Source organism: Narcine bancroftii, chromosome 1 (genome assembly GCF_036971445.1).
Source record: "Narcine bancroftii isolate sNarBan1 chromosome 1, sNarBan1.hap1, whole genome shotgun sequence".
Classification (NCBI taxonomy): Eukaryota; Metazoa; Chordata; class Chondrichthyes; order Torpediniformes; family Narcinidae; genus Narcine; species Narcine bancroftii.
The window spans coordinates 260,946,553-260,965,494 of record NC_091469.1 but is presented as its reverse complement, the minus strand read 5'-3'; the positions used below and the strand labels follow the sequence as shown (position 1 = coordinate 260,965,494).

Here is an 18,942-nt window from a genome sequence, read left to right as displayed (position 1 = left end):
TGGACGGAAGGCTGATAAGTCCCCAGGGCCTGAAGGACTGTATCCCAAGATGCTTGGGGAGTTTGCTCTTGAAATTTTGGATTCATTGGTAGACATTTTCCAGTGTCTAAAGATTCAAGAGAGGTTCCTGTGGATTGGAGGGTGGCTGATGTTGTGCGGCTTTTTAAGAAATGAGGGAGGGAGAGAATGGGGAATTACCAACTGGTTAGCCTGACATCAATAGCAGGGAATATATTAGAATCTATTATAAAAGAAAGAACAGAACAGTTAGAAATAATAGTATCATTGCAAGTCAGCATGGACATGGGAGAGCCAATGGATGTGATGTACTTGGACTTTCAGAAGGCTTTTGATAAAATCCCGCATACATGATCAGTAGGCAAAATCAGAGAGCATAGTATTGGGGGTAGGGTGCTGACATAGATAGAAAATTGGTTGACTGTCAGGAAACAGAGTTGGGATGGCACTTTTAGGATGGCAGGATGTGAGGAGTGGGGTTAGGAAAATGCAGGGGACTTGGACAGATTAGGTGAGTGGGTGGATGCATGGAAGATGCAGTTTAATGTGGATAAATGTGAGGTTATCCACTTTGGTGGCAGGAGCAGGAAGACAAATTTATTTAAATGGAGTCATGTTTGGGATTGGGGAAATGCAACGTGATCTAGGTGTACTTGTGCATTAGTCACTAAAAGCTAGCATGCAGGTTCAACAAGCTGTGAAAAAGGCAGATGGCATGTTGACCTTCAGAAAAAGGGGAATAGAGTATAGGAGTAAAGATGTCCTTCTGAGACCACACCTGGAGTATTGTGTCCAGGTCTCCTAATTTGAGGAAGGACATTCTCACTATTGAGGGAGTGCAGTGCATAGATTCACAAGGTTAGTTCCCAGAACGGCAGGATTGACGTATACTGAAAGATTGGATAAACTGGGATTGTATACGTTGGAATTTAGAAGGATGGGGGGTGGGGGGGATATGATTGAGGTATATAAGATTATTAAGGGTTTGGAAACAATAGAAACCGATTACAAGTTCCCAATGCTGGGGGAGACTAGGACTAGAAGCCATAGTTGAAGAATACAGGGAAGGCCAGTTAGGACAGAGATGAGAGAATTTTTTTTATCCAGAGAGTTGTTGGTCTGTGGAATGCCGCAGAGGGTGGTAGAGGCAGGTTTTCTGGATGAGTTTGAGGGAGTTAGATAAGATTCTTGTGGACAGGGGAATTGAGGGTTACGGGGAGAAGGCAGGGACAGGGTACTGATGGAAGATCAACCATGATCTAAATTAATGGTGGTGTTGGCTCAATGGGCCAAATGGCCTACTCCAGCACCTATTGTCGATTGAAGAAGGGCTCAGGACTGAAATGTCAGCAATATATCTTTGCCTCCTATGGATGCTGAAAAGACCGCTCAGTTCCTCCAGCATTCTGGTGTGTTTTTATGACAATCAGAGAGAGCATCTGCAGACTTTTGTGTTTCACTGAGTTCATTCATCACAGGTTGCATGAGGCAGCACCAAGGTTGTCATCAGTGCAGCAGAGGAAGAGTTGAGGAGCCTTGCCTCTGTCAGCTTGTAGCCTGGATTGCTCCACCAAGTCAACAAAAAGGCAGGCATAGTTGGGGATGATGTGGGTCACCACAGCTACTCCTTTGACTTGGAGAAAATGGGATGAGTCAAAGGAGAAATTATTGAGGTTGAAATGGTGATTTGGTGTTGGCTGAAGAATATCATTGATGTTGCTCATCAGTTGAACCATGGTCTTTTGAAGGCAGTTTCTTAAATTTCTGTGATGTTTGTAGAAGAATTTTATACAAGTGAATTGAGCCAATCAAAGCTGCTTGAACAGGAGCACTTGAGCTCAATAAGAGGACACTGAATAAGCTAAAGCATTTTATTGCATTAAAGTAAGTGTATCTGCAAGGCTAATGATGAAATGGGCAAAGAGAACAGTGAAAGAGACCCTTTTGAAAATAGAGATCATAAATGTCTGGGCACCATTTGAGAAAGTGATATTGAATATATTGCCATGTATATAAATACAGTGGTAAGGTCGTGGTGAGGAAAATGTTGAATGTGAAGTTTCTCTATATTGTATTATACTGACAATTATTTTTTGCATTCTGTCATTTGTTTGAGCCATATTGGAGTTAAATTAATCTGGCTCTATGTGCATTTGCAAACTTTCATGCTAATCACCTGAAAGAAAATATCCCTGCCTTGTGTAAGTCTAGTAAAATGAGCCTTTATTTACAGTGGATAATGGATGTGTTTCTATGCAATGGATTTGGAATCTATTGTGCAATGAAGACCTTGGAGTGGCTCTCAATGAAGCCTTACCATTGGCAAGGACTGTGGAATATTCACAGTTACAAGTAAGTCAGTCTGGTTGTGAAGATGCAATGGATCATTCTGTGCAATTATGACTTTGCATTGCCTTATACACGGGCTAATTAATGACAAGCACAGCTAGGAAGGAGGAATTTTTGTGTGGAAGCTCAGAATTTTAGCTCCACTCCTGCAGTGTAACATCCTGTATATAGATGGACAGGCATTTGTCGCACTTCAGTATGGATATGTTTATTCTGCAGAGTGAAACCATTGTTGCTAATATTTGTTTCTTTGTCTGGGATCCAAATTTTATGAGGAATTGATAGTCTTGGCGAATTTTCAATCTGCTGAATGCTGCTGCTTTTGACAAGGCTAATGCTGGGAACTGACTGTGTGCCAAGCATTAACATTTCAAGTTTGCAATCAACTTTTCAGCTCCGTGTTTGTCAGCATTTTGCAAAGCAATTAGTTATTGATTTTTATCTTAGAAAATGAGTGTGTAGCCAGTGGCACTTGCTTCCATTGATTGTTGCATAGAGGTAGAATATCCTAATGAATGAGGTACTTCTCAGCGGAATAAATAGTGTAAAAAATCATTCCTAAAATGCAGCTTTAATAACATTTTTTTTTAAATTGGTGTCTGGATGGGTATCAGTCAAATAGGACAAATGAGTCAATAGAAAAAAAATTCCCAATTTATTATCTATTTGTCTGTGATTAAAATATCTATAGCAGGGGTTTGCATATATTCCCAATCAATATGTATAGCAGGGGTTTGCATATATTCCCAATCAATAAGTATAGCAGGGGTTTGCATATATTCCCAATCAATATCTATAGCAGGGGTTTGCATATATTCCCAATCAATATCTATAGCAGGGGTTTGCATATATTCCCAATCAATATCTATAGCAGGGGTTTGCATATATTCCCAATCAATATCTATAGCAGGGGTTTGCATATATTCCCAATCAATATCTATAGCAGGGGTTTGCATATATTCCCAATCAATATCTATAGCAGGGGTTTGCATATATTCCCAATCAATATCTATAGCAGGGGTTTGCATATATTCCCAATCAATATCTATAGCAGGGGTTTGCATATATTCCCAATCAATATCTATAGCAGGGGTTTGCATATATTCCCAATCAATATCTATAGCAGGGGTTTGCATATATTCCCAATCAATATCTATAGCAGGGGTTTGCATATATTCCCAATCAATATCTATAGCAGGGGTTTGCATATATTCCCAATCAATATCTATAGCAGGGGTTTGCATATATTCCCAATCAATATCTATAGCAGGGGTTTGCATATATTCCCAATCAATATCTATAGCAGGGGTTTGCATATATTCCCAATCAATATCTATAGCAGGGGTTTGCATATATTCCCAATCAATATTTATATTGTCTTTTTGTCACTGCATGCAAAAAGTAAATTTAAATCTTGTTTAGATTTTAAACAAGAGCAGTGGTTCAAGGAGACAGCTCATCAAAACTATCATCACTTCAAGGCCATTTAGAGATGGACCAGAAGTTCTTGTCTTGCCAGTAATATTCACATCTTTTAAAGTAGATGTTTTAAAACAAACCTCAACTTTCTAGAAAGTCCTAATTACTTAGCTTGTCAAGTGACCAACATGGTCACAGCTCTCTGGATGTGAATTCAGTGACTTTTATCTTCTCCAAATTGTATCCATTGATTCATTCTGACTAAATGGCACAGTTGACATAGTAGCTAGCTCAACACCATTACTATGCCAAGGACCTGGGTTCAAATCTGGCGCTGTCTGGAAGGAGTTCATACATTCTCCCCATGATGGTGTGGGATTTTCCTGGGTGATGTTTCCTCCCACGCATGGGAGTTGTAGGTTAATTGGTGTATTTAGGGAGAGCGTAGGCTGGAAGGGCACGTAACCATGCTATACATCTAAATTAAAATAACAACTCAAATCTATTAGCTGTGACTGCAATTTATCTAACTTGGTCATGAGTCTTGGTGACTGATTAAGTAAATGATCTTAAAATCAAGATGATTTTGGTAACGTTTTCTATGATTCTGAAGCCTTTTTTGATGGCCTTACAAGGGTGCGTTGACATTGTTTATGTCTAAATTAAATACTGTATGTTGAAATGCTCTTCCTTTTGAAGAACTTTGTGCCATTTTATCACCGCCAAAATAAGACGAAGACAACAAGCATGCCTCCACGTTGTGTGCTGCTCTGATTTTAAAATATTTTCCTATGTCGATTGCTGTTGGTTCTACATTCTGGAACACCCTGCTCACCACTCCCTGGGAGTGTGTACATCAGAAGCATCACAGGTTTTCATCACCATCTTTTTTTGGGCAGCAAGGACATTGCTGCTTTGAGTATTTTGACCTAGCTTATCTTCAACATGCAAGAACTGGAATCGTAAGGATTGCATGACTTGTTTTTGTAGAGTACTGTAGTATTATTAATTCTCTCTGGAAAGAAGGGTGAAGCAAAATTTAAGTGATGGTTTCATCAGGGTGGCTTCAATGTGCTTTTTTGTAAAATGAGCAGCATTTTTAAAAATCCCTTTGGCTCCTCTGAAAGTTTACGGAAGCCTATTCAGTATCCTGAACAAATGAACAATAGGTGGGTTGGTAAGAGCCTTAGTTGTGTTTATATTGCTCCAGGGAGTTTCCGAAATTGACACCTTAAGACTGTGAAGTCTTAAATCATGTTTTCTCTGTCCGTTTTTGGCATGTCCAAACTGTTCTTAATTGTAGGAAAATTACAAAAGGCTGCTTGTCACCACTGTATTGGTGCAGGGGTCATTTTTTTGTAAGAATGAGTTCTGCCTTTCTCAACTCTGGCATAGTTTTTTTGGAGGGAGTGCTGTCTCATTATGAATGGCCTGTCTGAAGCAGCAGTGGACAAATGCATGTCACATAATTAAGACACTGTATTCAGATTGAGTATTGAAGTTGTCTTGTGAAGGTGCTTCAACCGTGCCAAAGTAGATGCTAATTATCTAGCTGGCGAAAGCAGATTTTGAAATTTCCTTGCTGTGTACCCCCTTACAAGCAGGTACCTGTGAATCCAGTACTTGATGTACAAGATCTTGTTGAATAGCAAATGTTGATGATAACTCATTGTTCTTCTGCTTCAATGGTAGGTTTGGTTATGCAGAACATAAGCCGGTCTCATTGGTTCATAATTCTGCATAAATAAACCTAGCTTTCGTGGGTGGACATTGAATAATTTGAATAAGTTGTGAGTTCTGTTTCAAGCTATACCATTCCTGTCCAAAGCTGCCACATGCTATGCTTGAACATCTGGGATGGGACTGACAGCCTTGATTTTTGAGCACAAAAGTACATTTAAAGCAATATAAAATGTTGGACTGTGTTGAACAGGAATATGAAGCAGAATGCAAATAGTTGGAATTTGCAATTTATCATTAAGTATATACATATGATGGTTCATGTAACATCTGAAACAATCAGAAGCAGTAGTCAAGTTTATTGTCGTCTGATTGTTCAAGTACAACCCGACGAAACTGCATTCTCCAGTCCGCGTTGCAGACCCACACCAGACATAACACACATACAGACAAACAATACACATGCAGGACAAGTGTTTCATCTATATTAAATGAATATTGTTTTGTACATATGAAAGTCTCGGATGGTTAGTGAGAGCAGTTCCTTTGGTTGGTCAACGTTTTCACTCCCCATGGGAAGAAGCTGTTCCTCAGCCTGGTGGTGCTGGCTTTGATACTCCTGTATCTCTTCCCCGATGGGAGCAGCTGAAAGATGCTGTACTCGGTGGAAGGGGTACTCAATAATTTTGCGCACCTCTTCAGACAATGATCCTGGTAGATCACATCAGTAGTCAGGAGAGAGACTCCAATGAACCTCTCTGCCACTCTGTCCTGTGGATTGATCTCCGCAGTAACTGTACCACACAGTGATGCTGCCAGCTAGGACACTCTCGATTGAGTTCTGGAAAGTTGACATAATGGTAGCCCGCCTTGCCCGCTTCAGTCTTCTCATGAAGTACAATAGCTGTTGTTCCTTCCTGACAAGTGAGGACATACACGTGGGGGAATTCGCAGCAAGGAATGGACACACAGACACGTGCACGCAGAAGATGCGCATGCAGGCATACACACGCACACAGACATACGCACACACTAATCACTGATAATCGCAACTCCCTATTGTGAAGCAAGAATTAAACAAATAGTACCCACCACCCCTCTCACAGCAGGCACGACACACCAATTAACTAAAAAGTACAAATCTGCTGTCAATCTACAACATGTGAAATACTACAGTCTCCCCTGGATGCATGCTACAAATAGTTCCCACCTTCTACTGGGAAATGCCTTACAACTGGTCCTCCAGCGTTGCCCACGGCTCATCAACAGGATCTGACCTTTCAAAATCGATTGTTGAGTATTGACCATGCCTTGCAACCGACAGTGGGGCTCAGGAATTGTCTCAAGGCCAAAAGAGAGAGAGTGCTGACTAGCTGCATCATGATCTGGTTTGGGCACACCCTGAATGAAAAACCCTCCAAAAGGTGGTGTACACAGCCCAGGATATCACAGGCAAAACCATCCCCCCTATAAAGAACATCTACAGGGAATACTGCCATCGGAGAGCAGCAGCAATCATCAAAGACCCACACCACCCAGCACACGCTCTGTTCTCGCGTTTGCCATCAAGAAAGAGGTGTAGGTGCCACAAGACTCGCACCAGCAGGTTTAGGAACAGCTGCTACCCTTCTACCATCAGACTCCTCAACAACAAACTCAGAGTCTCATTTAAGGTCTCTTCCTTATGCACTTTATTGATGTTCTTTTTTATTTTCTCTTTATTGTACAGTCAGTTTGTTTACGTTCATTATATTTACAGTTCTTTATTTGTTTACATGTATACTCTGTGTGCAGTTTTTTTTCGTACTACCAATTGGTGGTAATTTTGCCATGCCCACAGCAAAAAGAATTTCAAGGTTGTATGCGATGTCATGTATGTACTCTGGCAATAAATCTGAAATTGCAGCCATTTGGGGGACTAGCTCAGGTGAGCCCATGTTATCTATGAGAACTAATTGCCTTAGGGTGGGGGGGTGGTAGGATGGCTCGAGTGCGCCCACGTGATCTATGAGAACCAGTTACGTAGCAGTCTCACCTGTGGGTGGATCTAAACTTGATTAACAAGGGGAAATTACTTTTGGCCTGCCCCCTGCATGGCTGGTCAGGTGACCCTCCAGGAGCAAGCTCGTGAACATTTCTTTGTTCGGACCAGTTTCTTGTCCGATGTGTTGGATAATCCTTTGGATAACGGTGCCTGAGCAATAATCTTGCTCTTAACCTCAGCAAGAGCAAGGTTTAGATTATAGGGTTTATGAAGGGGAGACCAAAGGACCATGCATCTGTATTCGGCACCTTGTCTTCTATCTGGGCACCCTCCAACTAGATGGCATTAACATCGACTTTTCTGGTTTCCATTAAATATTCCCCCATCCCCCCACCTTCTTCCCCATGTCGTCTCTCCCTCAGCTCCTCTCTCTTTCCTTTTCCCGCCTACTCCTTTCACAGAGCCAAAATTAATTTTCACCTTTCCATTATCATATCCAATTACCACCTTTTGACTGTTGATCTGGACTCCTCCCCCTGACATTATTCAGTCTTTATTCAGATACCTTCCTAATTTTTGCTTATACCTTCAAGAAGAACTGAGGCTCGAAATGTTGGTAATATATCTTCACCTCCCATGGACACTACGAAACTGGCCGAGTTCCTCTCGCATTTCTGCATTTTTGCTACAATCTCAGCATTTGCAGGTTTTTGTGTTTCACTCCATACCTTCTGTTTTCACTGATGGGAGTTATGTGAAGAGGGTGAGTAGCATTAAGTTTCTGGCCGTTGTCTGATGAGGGTGTGCGAAGTCATTGAGGACCCCTTCCACCCTGCACACACCATCTTTCAGCTGCTCCAGTCAGGGAAGAGATACAGGAGGACCACCAGGCTGAGGAGCAGCTTCTTCCCTCGGGCAGGGAGAATGCTGAACGACCAAAGGAACTGCTCACACTGCCCCTCCGAGACTCTCATCTCCACAAAACCATCTCTCTCTATTTATTTATTTTTATAGATTAAGATACTTGTCCTGCATATGTATTATTTCTCTGTATGTGTGTTATGTCTGGCTGTGTGTTTTTGCTCCAAGGACCGAAGAACGCTGTTCCGTCGAGTTGTACTTGCACAATCAGATGACAATAAACTTGATCCACATATCAGAGGGCCTCTCATGGGGTCAGCACAATGGAGCCACCTGTGGAAAAGGCACATTATTGCCTCTACTTTCTGAGGAGCATAAGGAAATTCAACATCATTGAACACTCTGTTGAATTTGACAGGAGTACTGTAAGTGCCTAATGGAATGGTTTGGAAGCAGATGCCCAGGAACACAGAGGGATGCAGAAAGTGAAAGGCACAGCCAAGTCCATCACAGGCATGGTGCTGTCTCCATTAAAGACATCTATTGGAGCTGCTGCCTCAAAAAGACGACAAACATAAAGGACTGCTATTACCTTGGTCATACTTTTTTTGTTTCCCTGAAGCAGAAGGTACAGAAGCCTGAAGTATGGCATCTTTAGGTCCAAGAATAGTTTCTTTACAGCAGTTATCAGAATCTTGAACCTCACCATACCATCTCTAAGGTCTGTCTGAACTACTGATTCAAAGCATTTTTTTTCCACTACAACCAATTGTGAATAATTATGAGTATTTATTACTTTTCCTCTGTATTTTTTCTCTTGTGTGGTATTTTGCATATTGTATGTCCTGGGAAAACTGCAGGTTGGACTTCCATTATTTCTGTGCATTGCTCTTGTGTATGAAAATGAACTTGCATTCAAGTTTAACTTGAGTAATAACTGCACCACACAGGTTTAAAATTTGTAGGAACTATTTCTTTAACTATTTCAAGTTTCAGCACTGTTGTTATAATGTTTGTGGTAACATTACATTGAAAATGCAATCACAGGAAACATGGTCTAATTAAAATTAGTCCTGAAATTTTCATTTTTAAATGCATAAATTTTGTTTTTCATTTCTGGCAAGTGGCTTTATCCTGGATGTAATCAAGATGCTTGTGTGGGTTGTACTTGTTCAGGCAATTTGGTTTTTTTTAAAAATGGCAGCAGTTTTATGGGCCCAAGGTTTGTAAACAGTGGAAGTATTGCATATATAAGTCAGTGATTTCCTTCCAGGTAAAAGGAATATGATGTAAAATTGAGCTTCAAACCCACTAAAAATGACTTCTCTTAGCAGAAATATTCAAGTAAGTTCATCAGCAATAATGATGTTAGTCAAAATAAATAAGTTTGCGTCTCTGGTTTCAAACTATCCATTTCTGATTTTTACTTAATGTTCTGCTTCTCCCTCAGAGGAAAAATCAAGCGCATTGCTTTCCAATTTACACCTTACAGCTGGGTGAAGTTTGAATGGAAACCAGCCTCAAATCTTCGCAGGTGGCTGGCAGTTTGTGGAATTATTTTCATGGTAGGGAACTGGGGCATTGTGCTTCCTTTGAATGTAGTTAAACTTTTATTTTCCTCTGTTTCAAATATTTTTGTGATACTGTGTGCTTGAAGGGTCGCAAATGGGCACAAATTATGATCATTCATCTGGAAATTTCAGAAGTGGTTCAATAATACTTAATGGAATTGTAGTATAGAAATTTGATAACTAAATGTTAGCAAGGCTTGGCTCTTGATTAGGAGAGAGAGATTAAAAAACCCACCAACTATAAAATTAAATCTGAATTTGAGTTATATAAGCAGGAAAAACAAACTTGCATCTGTAATTTAACAAAATAAATTATTTTCAAATTGTATATGAGATGTGATTTGCCAGATCTTTGAGTGAAAGTTGTTTTCCACCCAGTCTGGCCCACGTGAATCCACCACTGAAATTGAGGGATAACTCGGACAGACGATAAATGCTAGATTATCAAAAGTTTGTACGTCCCATGACTAAGTTAAATTTTCAAAGTTAGCAATATTTTCCAACAATTGTATTTATCCATGCCTGTTATAATGGAACAGTTAGCAGCTGTGAGAAGGTGGACACAAAGGTGTTTGGGATTGTTGCATTTCCTGCAAATGTTAGTTAATAATTGTCTGGGAAAAAAGCAATTCTTGCACTGTTAACGTGCCTGGAATCTATACTAACCCCTTGTATCTCTCAACCCCTTGCACCCAATCACATTCTAACCTTCCCATAAATCAGATGTGGAACATGTCATTCACTGATAGAAGTATGAAGCCCTCCTCCCTTTTGATCTGTGTTGATTTTTTTCATAGCATCAGTTAGCATCATTATAAAACAGTAAAAATGTTATGGTTTTGAATTTTGTCATCCAAGTACAGGTCTTGTAAATTGATAGCTTTTTTAAAAAAAATGTGTAATTTGAGGCATTTGTATTTCCAATAGCAAAATTTAAAAAATTAATTTCCCATTTCATTGAAAGGGAAAGTGCCATCAACTGTTTTCATTTGAAACTCATTACTTCTAAGAACTAACCATCCCTTTTGGCCTTGTTTTCCAGTTCTTGCTTGCAGAGTTAAATACATTTTACTTGAAATTTGTCCTCTGGATGCCTCCCGAACATTATCTCGTCTTGCTACGTCTAGTTTTCTTTGTGCATGTAGGAGGTGTAGCAATGCGGGAGATTTATGATTTCATGGATGATCTGTAAGTATTTGTTGGAAAAGAGAGCCTAGTTTAACAATAGTGTCATCATATTCTCCACTGTAAATTTCATTGAGAAGTTCCCAGGCTTATGAACAATTAAGTTCAAGTTTATTGTCACATGTATAAAGAGAATGTGTTTGGCCAAGCAATCCCTTGCATTGTAAGGCAAGTAAAGCACGTTGCAGAAGTCCAAACTTGAGCTCCCTGTAACAAATTGTTTTAACTCGCCCGACGATCTATATTTATCAATGGATGAGGCAAGGTTCTTGTGCCATCTATTTGAAGCATTTACATTGCTATGAGGGATTCACTCACTGATGGGTGGTCACTCACTGACGGTTATCCCTTTGACTACATCGGTTTCCTCCAGCAAAATATCCTCCTGCAACATTCCAAAGATATGCATGTTGGTAAATTAATTGGCCATTGTAAATTGCTGTGACGGTGTAGGTGAGTGGTACAACTGGAGATCATTAATGAATATGTGGGGCTAGCATTAAAAGAATGAATGGGAATTATTGTAAATGAGAGTTTGATGGTCACTGACTCAAAAATTGGTATTGATGGTTATTAATAATATACCAACTTAAAGAGCTGAATGCCTTTTTTTCCCCTCAATTGATGCCAAATGCTTTTAGTGTAGAAGTATAAACCAAATCCAGATTTGGTATTTATTTCCAGATGTGGTGATGAGATTAATCAGAATGACTATCAGTTTTGTGATCTCATATATGAACAGAGATGAAACCCTTGATTATCTTGCAGGATTCATTGCAACCATTTCGAGTGTGATCCTTTATTAGACTTGTATGGAATTAGGATCATGTGAAATTCAGATCAATCCAAGTGGATCAGTGTAACTTACCAGATATGATTTAGGAAGAGCAAATATTACATGGGGGTGGGGGAAAGAAGTTTGTTTGCATGCAATTTGGATGAAACTGTGCAAATGGACCCTGGATTTCCTCACCTCCAGACTTTAATTAGTGTGGATTGGCAAAAACAATCTCCATCAGACTGGAGCATCACAGGGTTGCATACTTAGCTCCCTGCTCTACTTGCTTTACACTTATGACTGTGTGACTCGATACAACAACAGCATATACAAATTTGCTGACAATTCCACTGTGGGTTGGAGAAAAAGGGGCGGAGTCAGCATGCAGGAGGGGGTTTGAAAACTTGCCTGAATGATGTACTAACAGCATTCTCTCACTCGGTGTCACCAAGTCCAAGGAGCTAATTGTAGACTTTAGGAAAGAAAAACCAGAGATGTTTGATTCAGTGATCATTGGGGGATCAGAGGTGAAGAGGGTGAACAAATTTAAATTCCTGGGCTTCACTAACTTGGAGGGCTTTTTTGGGACCCATTATACTAATACCATTGCGACGAAAGGATGTTAGCACCTCTACTCCCTCAGGAATTTTTGGAGGTATGGTATGCCTTTGAAAACCTTGGCAAACTTCTGCACGTGTAGTGGAAAGTGTGCTGCCTGCTTGCGTCATGGCCTAGTATGGGGACACCAGTACCTTTGAGTGGAAAGCCTTGCCAAAAGTAGTGGACTCAGTCTAGTACATCAAAGGCAAAGTTCTCCTCAACATCGAGAACATCTATAGGTACACAATCCTTTATCTGGAACCCTTGTGGGACAGTGTGTTCCGAATTTAAGATTTTTCTGGATTTCGGAAAGCCAGATTTAAGCCTACCCGAATTGTGCTGCCGTATCCACCCCCACCCCCTTCCAGTCATGCTGATGTCTCCCCGTCCGTCTGACTCGCACTGCTGGTCTCCCCCACCCCCATCACCCGCCCGACTCGCGCTGCTGGTCTCCTCCCCGCCCAACTTGTGCTGCCGTCTCTCTCTCTCTCTCTCTCTCTCTCTCTCTCTCTCTCTCTCTCTCTCTCCACTTGCTGGATTTTGGAGCTTTCCAGATTTTAGATGTCCGGATAAAGGATTGTGTACCTGTACATTGAATATTGGAAAGCAGCAGCAGTCATCGTATCCAGACAACCCAGGAAATGCCGTTCTCACTGCAGCCATCAGGAAATAGGTACATGTGGCGCAAATTTCAGACCTTCAGGTTCAGGAACAGCTGTTAACCCTCAACCATCAGACTCCTGAACAACAGACTCATTCAGAGACTCATTTACGAACTCTTACTTTGCTCATTAATTATTACTGAATATTTGTTTTTCACTATTTGCAGCATCGGTTTGTTTACATTTCTTTCTTTTGTATGCCCTTCTTTCAACTTGAGTACAATTTACAGTTACTTGTAATTAGAAATTCTGCCTGGCCCACAGGAAAAAGAATCTCAGGGTTGCATGTGATGTCATGTGTGTACACTGACAATAACTTTGAATTAGAAGGGACCATGATGGTCTCATTGTAAATACTTTCAATTTGGGGGATGTGTTTGAGTGCATTTTTATACACAAAGTAATAATAAAATGCATTCTTGTAATGAATTTACCATACCAATTATGCTAAATATCAGAGGGCATTGTTTCCAGTTTTCTGAGCAGATCAAAATGCAAATTTGTTTAATTTTCTTAGTGGTAAATTTTGAATAATATTGGTTCAATCACGTTTTCCACAGACATTTTCATAAAAAGCTTGGTCAGCAAGCTTGGTTGGTGGCTGCGATCACAGTGACCGAATTCCTAATTGTGCTGAAATATGACCCTTACACGCTCACACTTCCAATTCCTTTCTACGTCATCCAGTGCTGGATCCTTGGTTTTACACTGGTCCTGACTTGGACAATATGGCGTTTCTTTATACGGTAGGTTTTTACACAAATATGAATTTTACAAGTTAATTGATGAGTTAAATAAACATTATTCACTTAAAGCAAATCTTAAGTATATACATTTGTTTTATCAAAGGTTTCTCATCAATTTAATGCTTTGCCAAAGGCAAGTAATGGTTTTAATCAAAGATTGTATTTTTTTTCTCCATTCTTTACTGGTATGGTTATAGATATATCAGGTTTATGAATGGATCCTATTGTGTGCAATATTCTTCCCAGTGATATTCCATATTTATTAAGGATGATGGAATATTTTCATTACATGTTCGAAAGGAATATTCAAACTGCATATTCCTAACTTCCATTGCACAGAGAAAATCAGAAGAATTAAGATGCTAGAAAGCTGAAATAAAAAGAATATGTTCTAAATGCTCAACAGTAAATGCAGCATCTGTGGAAACCATCAGAGCTAATTTCAATCAAAGTCTCCGTTTTATTTTTACTTCACTTCACTGTGTTATTCAACAGCATTTATCTATGCCAGTAACAAAACCTGGTGTATCTGAAAAATATTTCTTCTTTGTTAATCATACGTTTAGTTCTTCTGTATTCTCCTCTCCTGAAGTTGTCGGCACATTTATTCACTTGGCAGTTTAGATCTCTCAAGTTTAGTAAACTTCCAGCACTTGAAATCATGAACGCTGAAATGCTCTGAGACCAAACATTATGTGGCAGGACTGAGCTACCACAGATGGATTTTTCTTTTTCTTTATAATTTGGCTTTATAATTAATATTCCAGAGAAATCCTTCAAATCAAACTGGGGATTCAATCTGTAATTTTCTGGGATTAAATGGTTTAGTGCATGGCCTAAGTTTATTGATTTGCTGAACCACTGAGGAATTTTCAGTTTAATTTTAATTGATTGAATTAAATGTTGTTGTTCTAACTGCATGTAATTGTAATATTCTGTGGGGGTTGAAAAATGTATGATTTTAAAATGTTCATGCTTCTTTTCAATGACCTTTTCTTCCCTCACTGTGGTGGTAGTCAGAGGAATGTTTGCACCAATTGGCTGCGTGTGAGGAATGTTTTTAAATCAGATTTTTACGAGCATCTAGTGCAGAAATAAATGAGGTGTGGGCAGCAAATTACAATCTGGAAGCTAAAAGGCTGGTGAAAGTAGATTCAACAAGAAGTGGAATAAATAAGGAAGCACAAATGAGTAAATCTGTTTGAATATTTAAGGCCCTGTCTGATTGCCCTTAAACTGAGTGAGTTGAGAAGCTTACATAAGAAATAGGAGTGGGAGTAGGCCATCTGACCCATCGAGCCATCTCTCCCATTCAATGTGATCATGGTTATCTGATGATAGGCTCATCTCCACTATCTTCCCTTTTCCCCATATCCCTTAATTCCATTGCTATGTATAAATCTATCCAACTGTGCCTTACATATATGTACTGAGGTCACCCCCACAGATTCCACAGATTCACCACCCACTTGGAAAAGCAGATCCTCCTCATCTCTATCCTAAGCTTACTACCATGATTTTTGAGGCCATGTCCTCTCAAACTGGTCTCTCCTACCAATGGAAGCAACTTGCCTACTTCAATCTTATCTTTACCTTTAAAATTGTATTTGTTTCTATAAGATCCTCTCTCATTCCATCAAGTACAGTCCCAGACAACTCAGTCCCTCCTCTTAGGCCAACCCCTTTATCCCTGGAATCAACCTGGTGAACCTACTCTGCACTGCCTCCAAAGCCAGTATATCATTCCTCAAGTAAGGAGACCAAAACTGCATGTAGCCTCTCCAATACTCTGTACAGTTGCAGCAAAGCCTCCCTGCTCTTCTGTTCAATCCCTCTAGCAATGAAAGGCAGTATTCTATTTTCCTTCTTGATAGTCTGTTCACCTGCAAGCCCACCTTTTGTGATTCATACACAAGCACTCCGAAGTCCTCTGCATGTCAGCAGGCTGCAATCACTTTCCATTTTAATTATATTCTGACCTTCCATTTCTTCTTTCACAGTTGCCAACATTGTATTCCATGTACCAGACCCTTGCCCACTCACTTAACCTATCTATATCTCTCTGCAGGCTCTCTGTATCCGATGAACAATTTGCATTTCCATTCAATTTAATGTCGTCAGCAAATTTGGATACACTACACTCTTCCAGATTATTTCAATAGACTGTGAACAGTTGGAGGCCAGCACTGATCCCTGTGTCACCCTGCTCACTACTGATTGCCAACCAGAAAATCACTCCTGCATCCCAACTCTGCCATTCCTCTATCCATGCTAATACATCACCCCCAATTTCATGCATCCTTCTGTATAAGTCTTTTGTGCAGCACCTATCAAACACCTTTCAGAAGTCCAGGTAAACAATGTCCACCTGCTCCCCTCTATCTACTGCGCTCATTATTATCCCCAAAGAATGCTAGTAAATTTGTCAAACAAGACCTGCCATTGCTGAATCCATGCAGTGGCTACCTGATGAATCCATTTCGCTCCAGATACTTTGCTATTTCTTTTTTAATGATAGGTTCAAGCAATTTCCCAACTACAGATGTTAAACCAACTTGCCTACAGTTGCATAGCTTTTGCCTACATCCTTTTTTGATAGTGGCAAGATATTCACCATCTTCTAATCCACCAGGACCTGTCCAGAGAATTATCACCAAAGCCTTGACTATAACTTCTACCATATCTTTCAGTACCCTGGGATGTATTCCATCAGGACCAGGGGATTTATCTATCTTTAGACCCTCAAGTTTTCTGAGTACGACTTCTTTAGTGATAGTTAATACATTCAGGTCCTCATCTCCCATCACATTCATAACATCTGTTATAGGATATTCGATTTGTCCTTCACTGTGAAATCCTGACATAAAATAGTCATTCAAAGCCTCAGTCATTTCTTCAGTATCCAATATCAATTCTTTCTTCATATCTTCCAAGAGTCCAAGCTTACAAAAGTTTGATTTTATTTCTCATCCAATTGTACAAGTACAGCCCAACGAAATAGTGTTCTGCAGTCCTCGGTGCAACACACTGCAAAGACATAACACTCATACAGACAAATGATCATATGCACTGTACATACTGGTACGTACATACATAATTATATAAATAAAACTGGGGAATTGTCAATAAATGTTAGAGATCGATTAATGGATATAGATTGATAAATCAATGTTGTTTAATAAATAGTTGAGTCATGGAGGGGATGTAAAGGTTAAAAAGGTAAAGGTTCCATTAAGTAATATTACATTTAGAATGTAACATACATGAAATTCTTTAACTTTTGACTATAGTAAGGCAGACGGGGAGTCGCCACTTTGTCCAGTACCCCTCACAGACACCTATAGCTCCTGGTGTTCCTAGGCAATCTCCCCTGAAAGTACTGACCAGGCCTGAGCCTGCTTAGCTTCCTGAGATCAGATAATCTCAGGAATGTTCAGGCTCTTAGCTGTTCATCAGTTGTTTAGAGGCCTCATTGCCTGTGTGGAAAAAGCTGTTTCTCATCCAGGTGGGTTCTGCCTCTGATATTCCTGTATCTTTCCCAATCAGATGCTAAGCAAAAGAGAGTTACACCCTTCCCCTACCCCCCCACCCAGAGTCACTGATTGCATGGATTAGCCTCCAGCACTCCCGTGGCCTCCTCAGCCACACATCAGCAACCTGAGCTCCAGATCTGAACCTCCGATACAATTAGGAACCCTTCAGTGCCCTTGGCACCCTCTCACATCCCGGTTCCAATACTTGGTTCCCCTTCAGCCAGATTCGAGCCAGTCTGCAGCCTGGTGCGAGTCCCTTGACTACAGTCTCCAGTCCAGCAGCCCATAGCTTGTGTGGGTTCCTCTCCTTGAGTCTCCTGGTAGAAGTTATAGTCAAGACTTTGGTGATAATTCTCTGGACAGGTCCTAGTGGATTGGAAGATGGTGAATATCACGCCACTATCAAACAACCTGCTGCCTGTGTGTTCTTCAGCCTCAGAGTCACTCACTGGTCCATTGCCAGTGGGTCATCTCCTCTGCTTCTCTGCTTCCCTTCTTGGGGGGGGGGGGGGGGGGATGGGGGTGGTTTCTCTGTTTTTCTGGTGCCTTGCATCAGGAATCCACTTCCCTGGAGTCTGCAACCTCTAGTGGCCTCTACATAAGTGGGTGCTGCTGTTTTTGGGCGCATGCGCCGTGATCGCGGGATTTTAAATAGAGCTGGAGACCCAGTAATCCTCTCCCACGCTCTTATGGTCCTGTGGATTGACACCTCCAATCTGATGCTCTACAGCAACTACTACAATGTGATGCAGCTCACCAGGATGCTCTCAATAGAGCTCCTATAGGAAGTTAACACAATGGTGGCTGGTATCCTGGCCTGCCTCAGTCTTCTTAGGAAATGCAGTCATTGTTGACCATTCCTGAGAAGTGAGATGTTTCGTGTCCAGGATAGGTCACTTCTTAAGTGGACTCTAAGGAAAGTGGTGCTCTCTCCACTATCAAGCTATTAATGTGTAGTGGAGGGTGGTCCTCCTGAAGTCCACAATAATTTCCTTTGTCTTTCAGTGTTGTGACGCTCATTGTTCTTTTTGTATCATTTTGAGATTTTCCTCCTCTTTTCTGTAGTGCCACTCATCATTGTTGCTGATACTGTTGTGGCGTCATCTGCAAAATTGATGCGTCACTTAGAGCCGGTTTCTGGTGTTGCAGTCGTGGGTCAGTAGCTTGAACAGGAGCGTGCTTAACGTACAGTCCTGAGGTGCTCCAGTGCTCAGCGTGGTTGCTCTCGACGTTCTGCTGCCAATCTGGTCACCTTATGGTCTTTCAGTTAACAAGTCCAGAATTAAGTTATAGAGAGGAGTGTTGGGTCCCAGTGAGGACATGTTCTCCATCAGTCTCTGGGGTATGATGGTATTAAAAGCTGAGCTGAAGTCGATGAAAAGCAGCCTGGTGTATGAGGTGTCGATCTCCAGTTGGGACAGGACAGAGTGGAGGGAGAAGACTATAGCATCATCAGTGGAATTATTCTGTATGTAGGCTCATTGAAATGATTTCAGTGCCTCTGAAAGGTTTGCTTTGATGGTTTCCATCACCACACACTCAAAGCATTTCATAGT

General features: G+C 40.7%; 1 protein-coding gene across 2 annotated transcripts in view; it reads left to right on the top strand.

Annotated features, from left to right (window-relative positions):
- Nucleotides 1-18,942, top strand: part of ptdss2 (phosphatidylserine synthase 2) — an 87,806-nt gene that overhangs the window by 49,897 nt on the left and 18,967 nt on the right. For both annotated transcript variants that reach the window (XM_069896688.1, XM_069896680.1), the window contains 4 exons: nucleotides 2,252-2,370; nucleotides 9,762-9,876; nucleotides 10,925-11,070; nucleotides 13,668-13,853. In XM_069896688.1, the coding sequence (XP_069752789.1) occupies nucleotides 2,252-2,370; nucleotides 9,762-9,876; nucleotides 10,925-11,070; nucleotides 13,668-13,853 (566 nt within the window). The remainder of the gene's footprint in view (nucleotides 1-2,251; nucleotides 2,371-9,761; nucleotides 9,877-10,924; nucleotides 11,071-13,667; nucleotides 13,854-18,942) is intronic.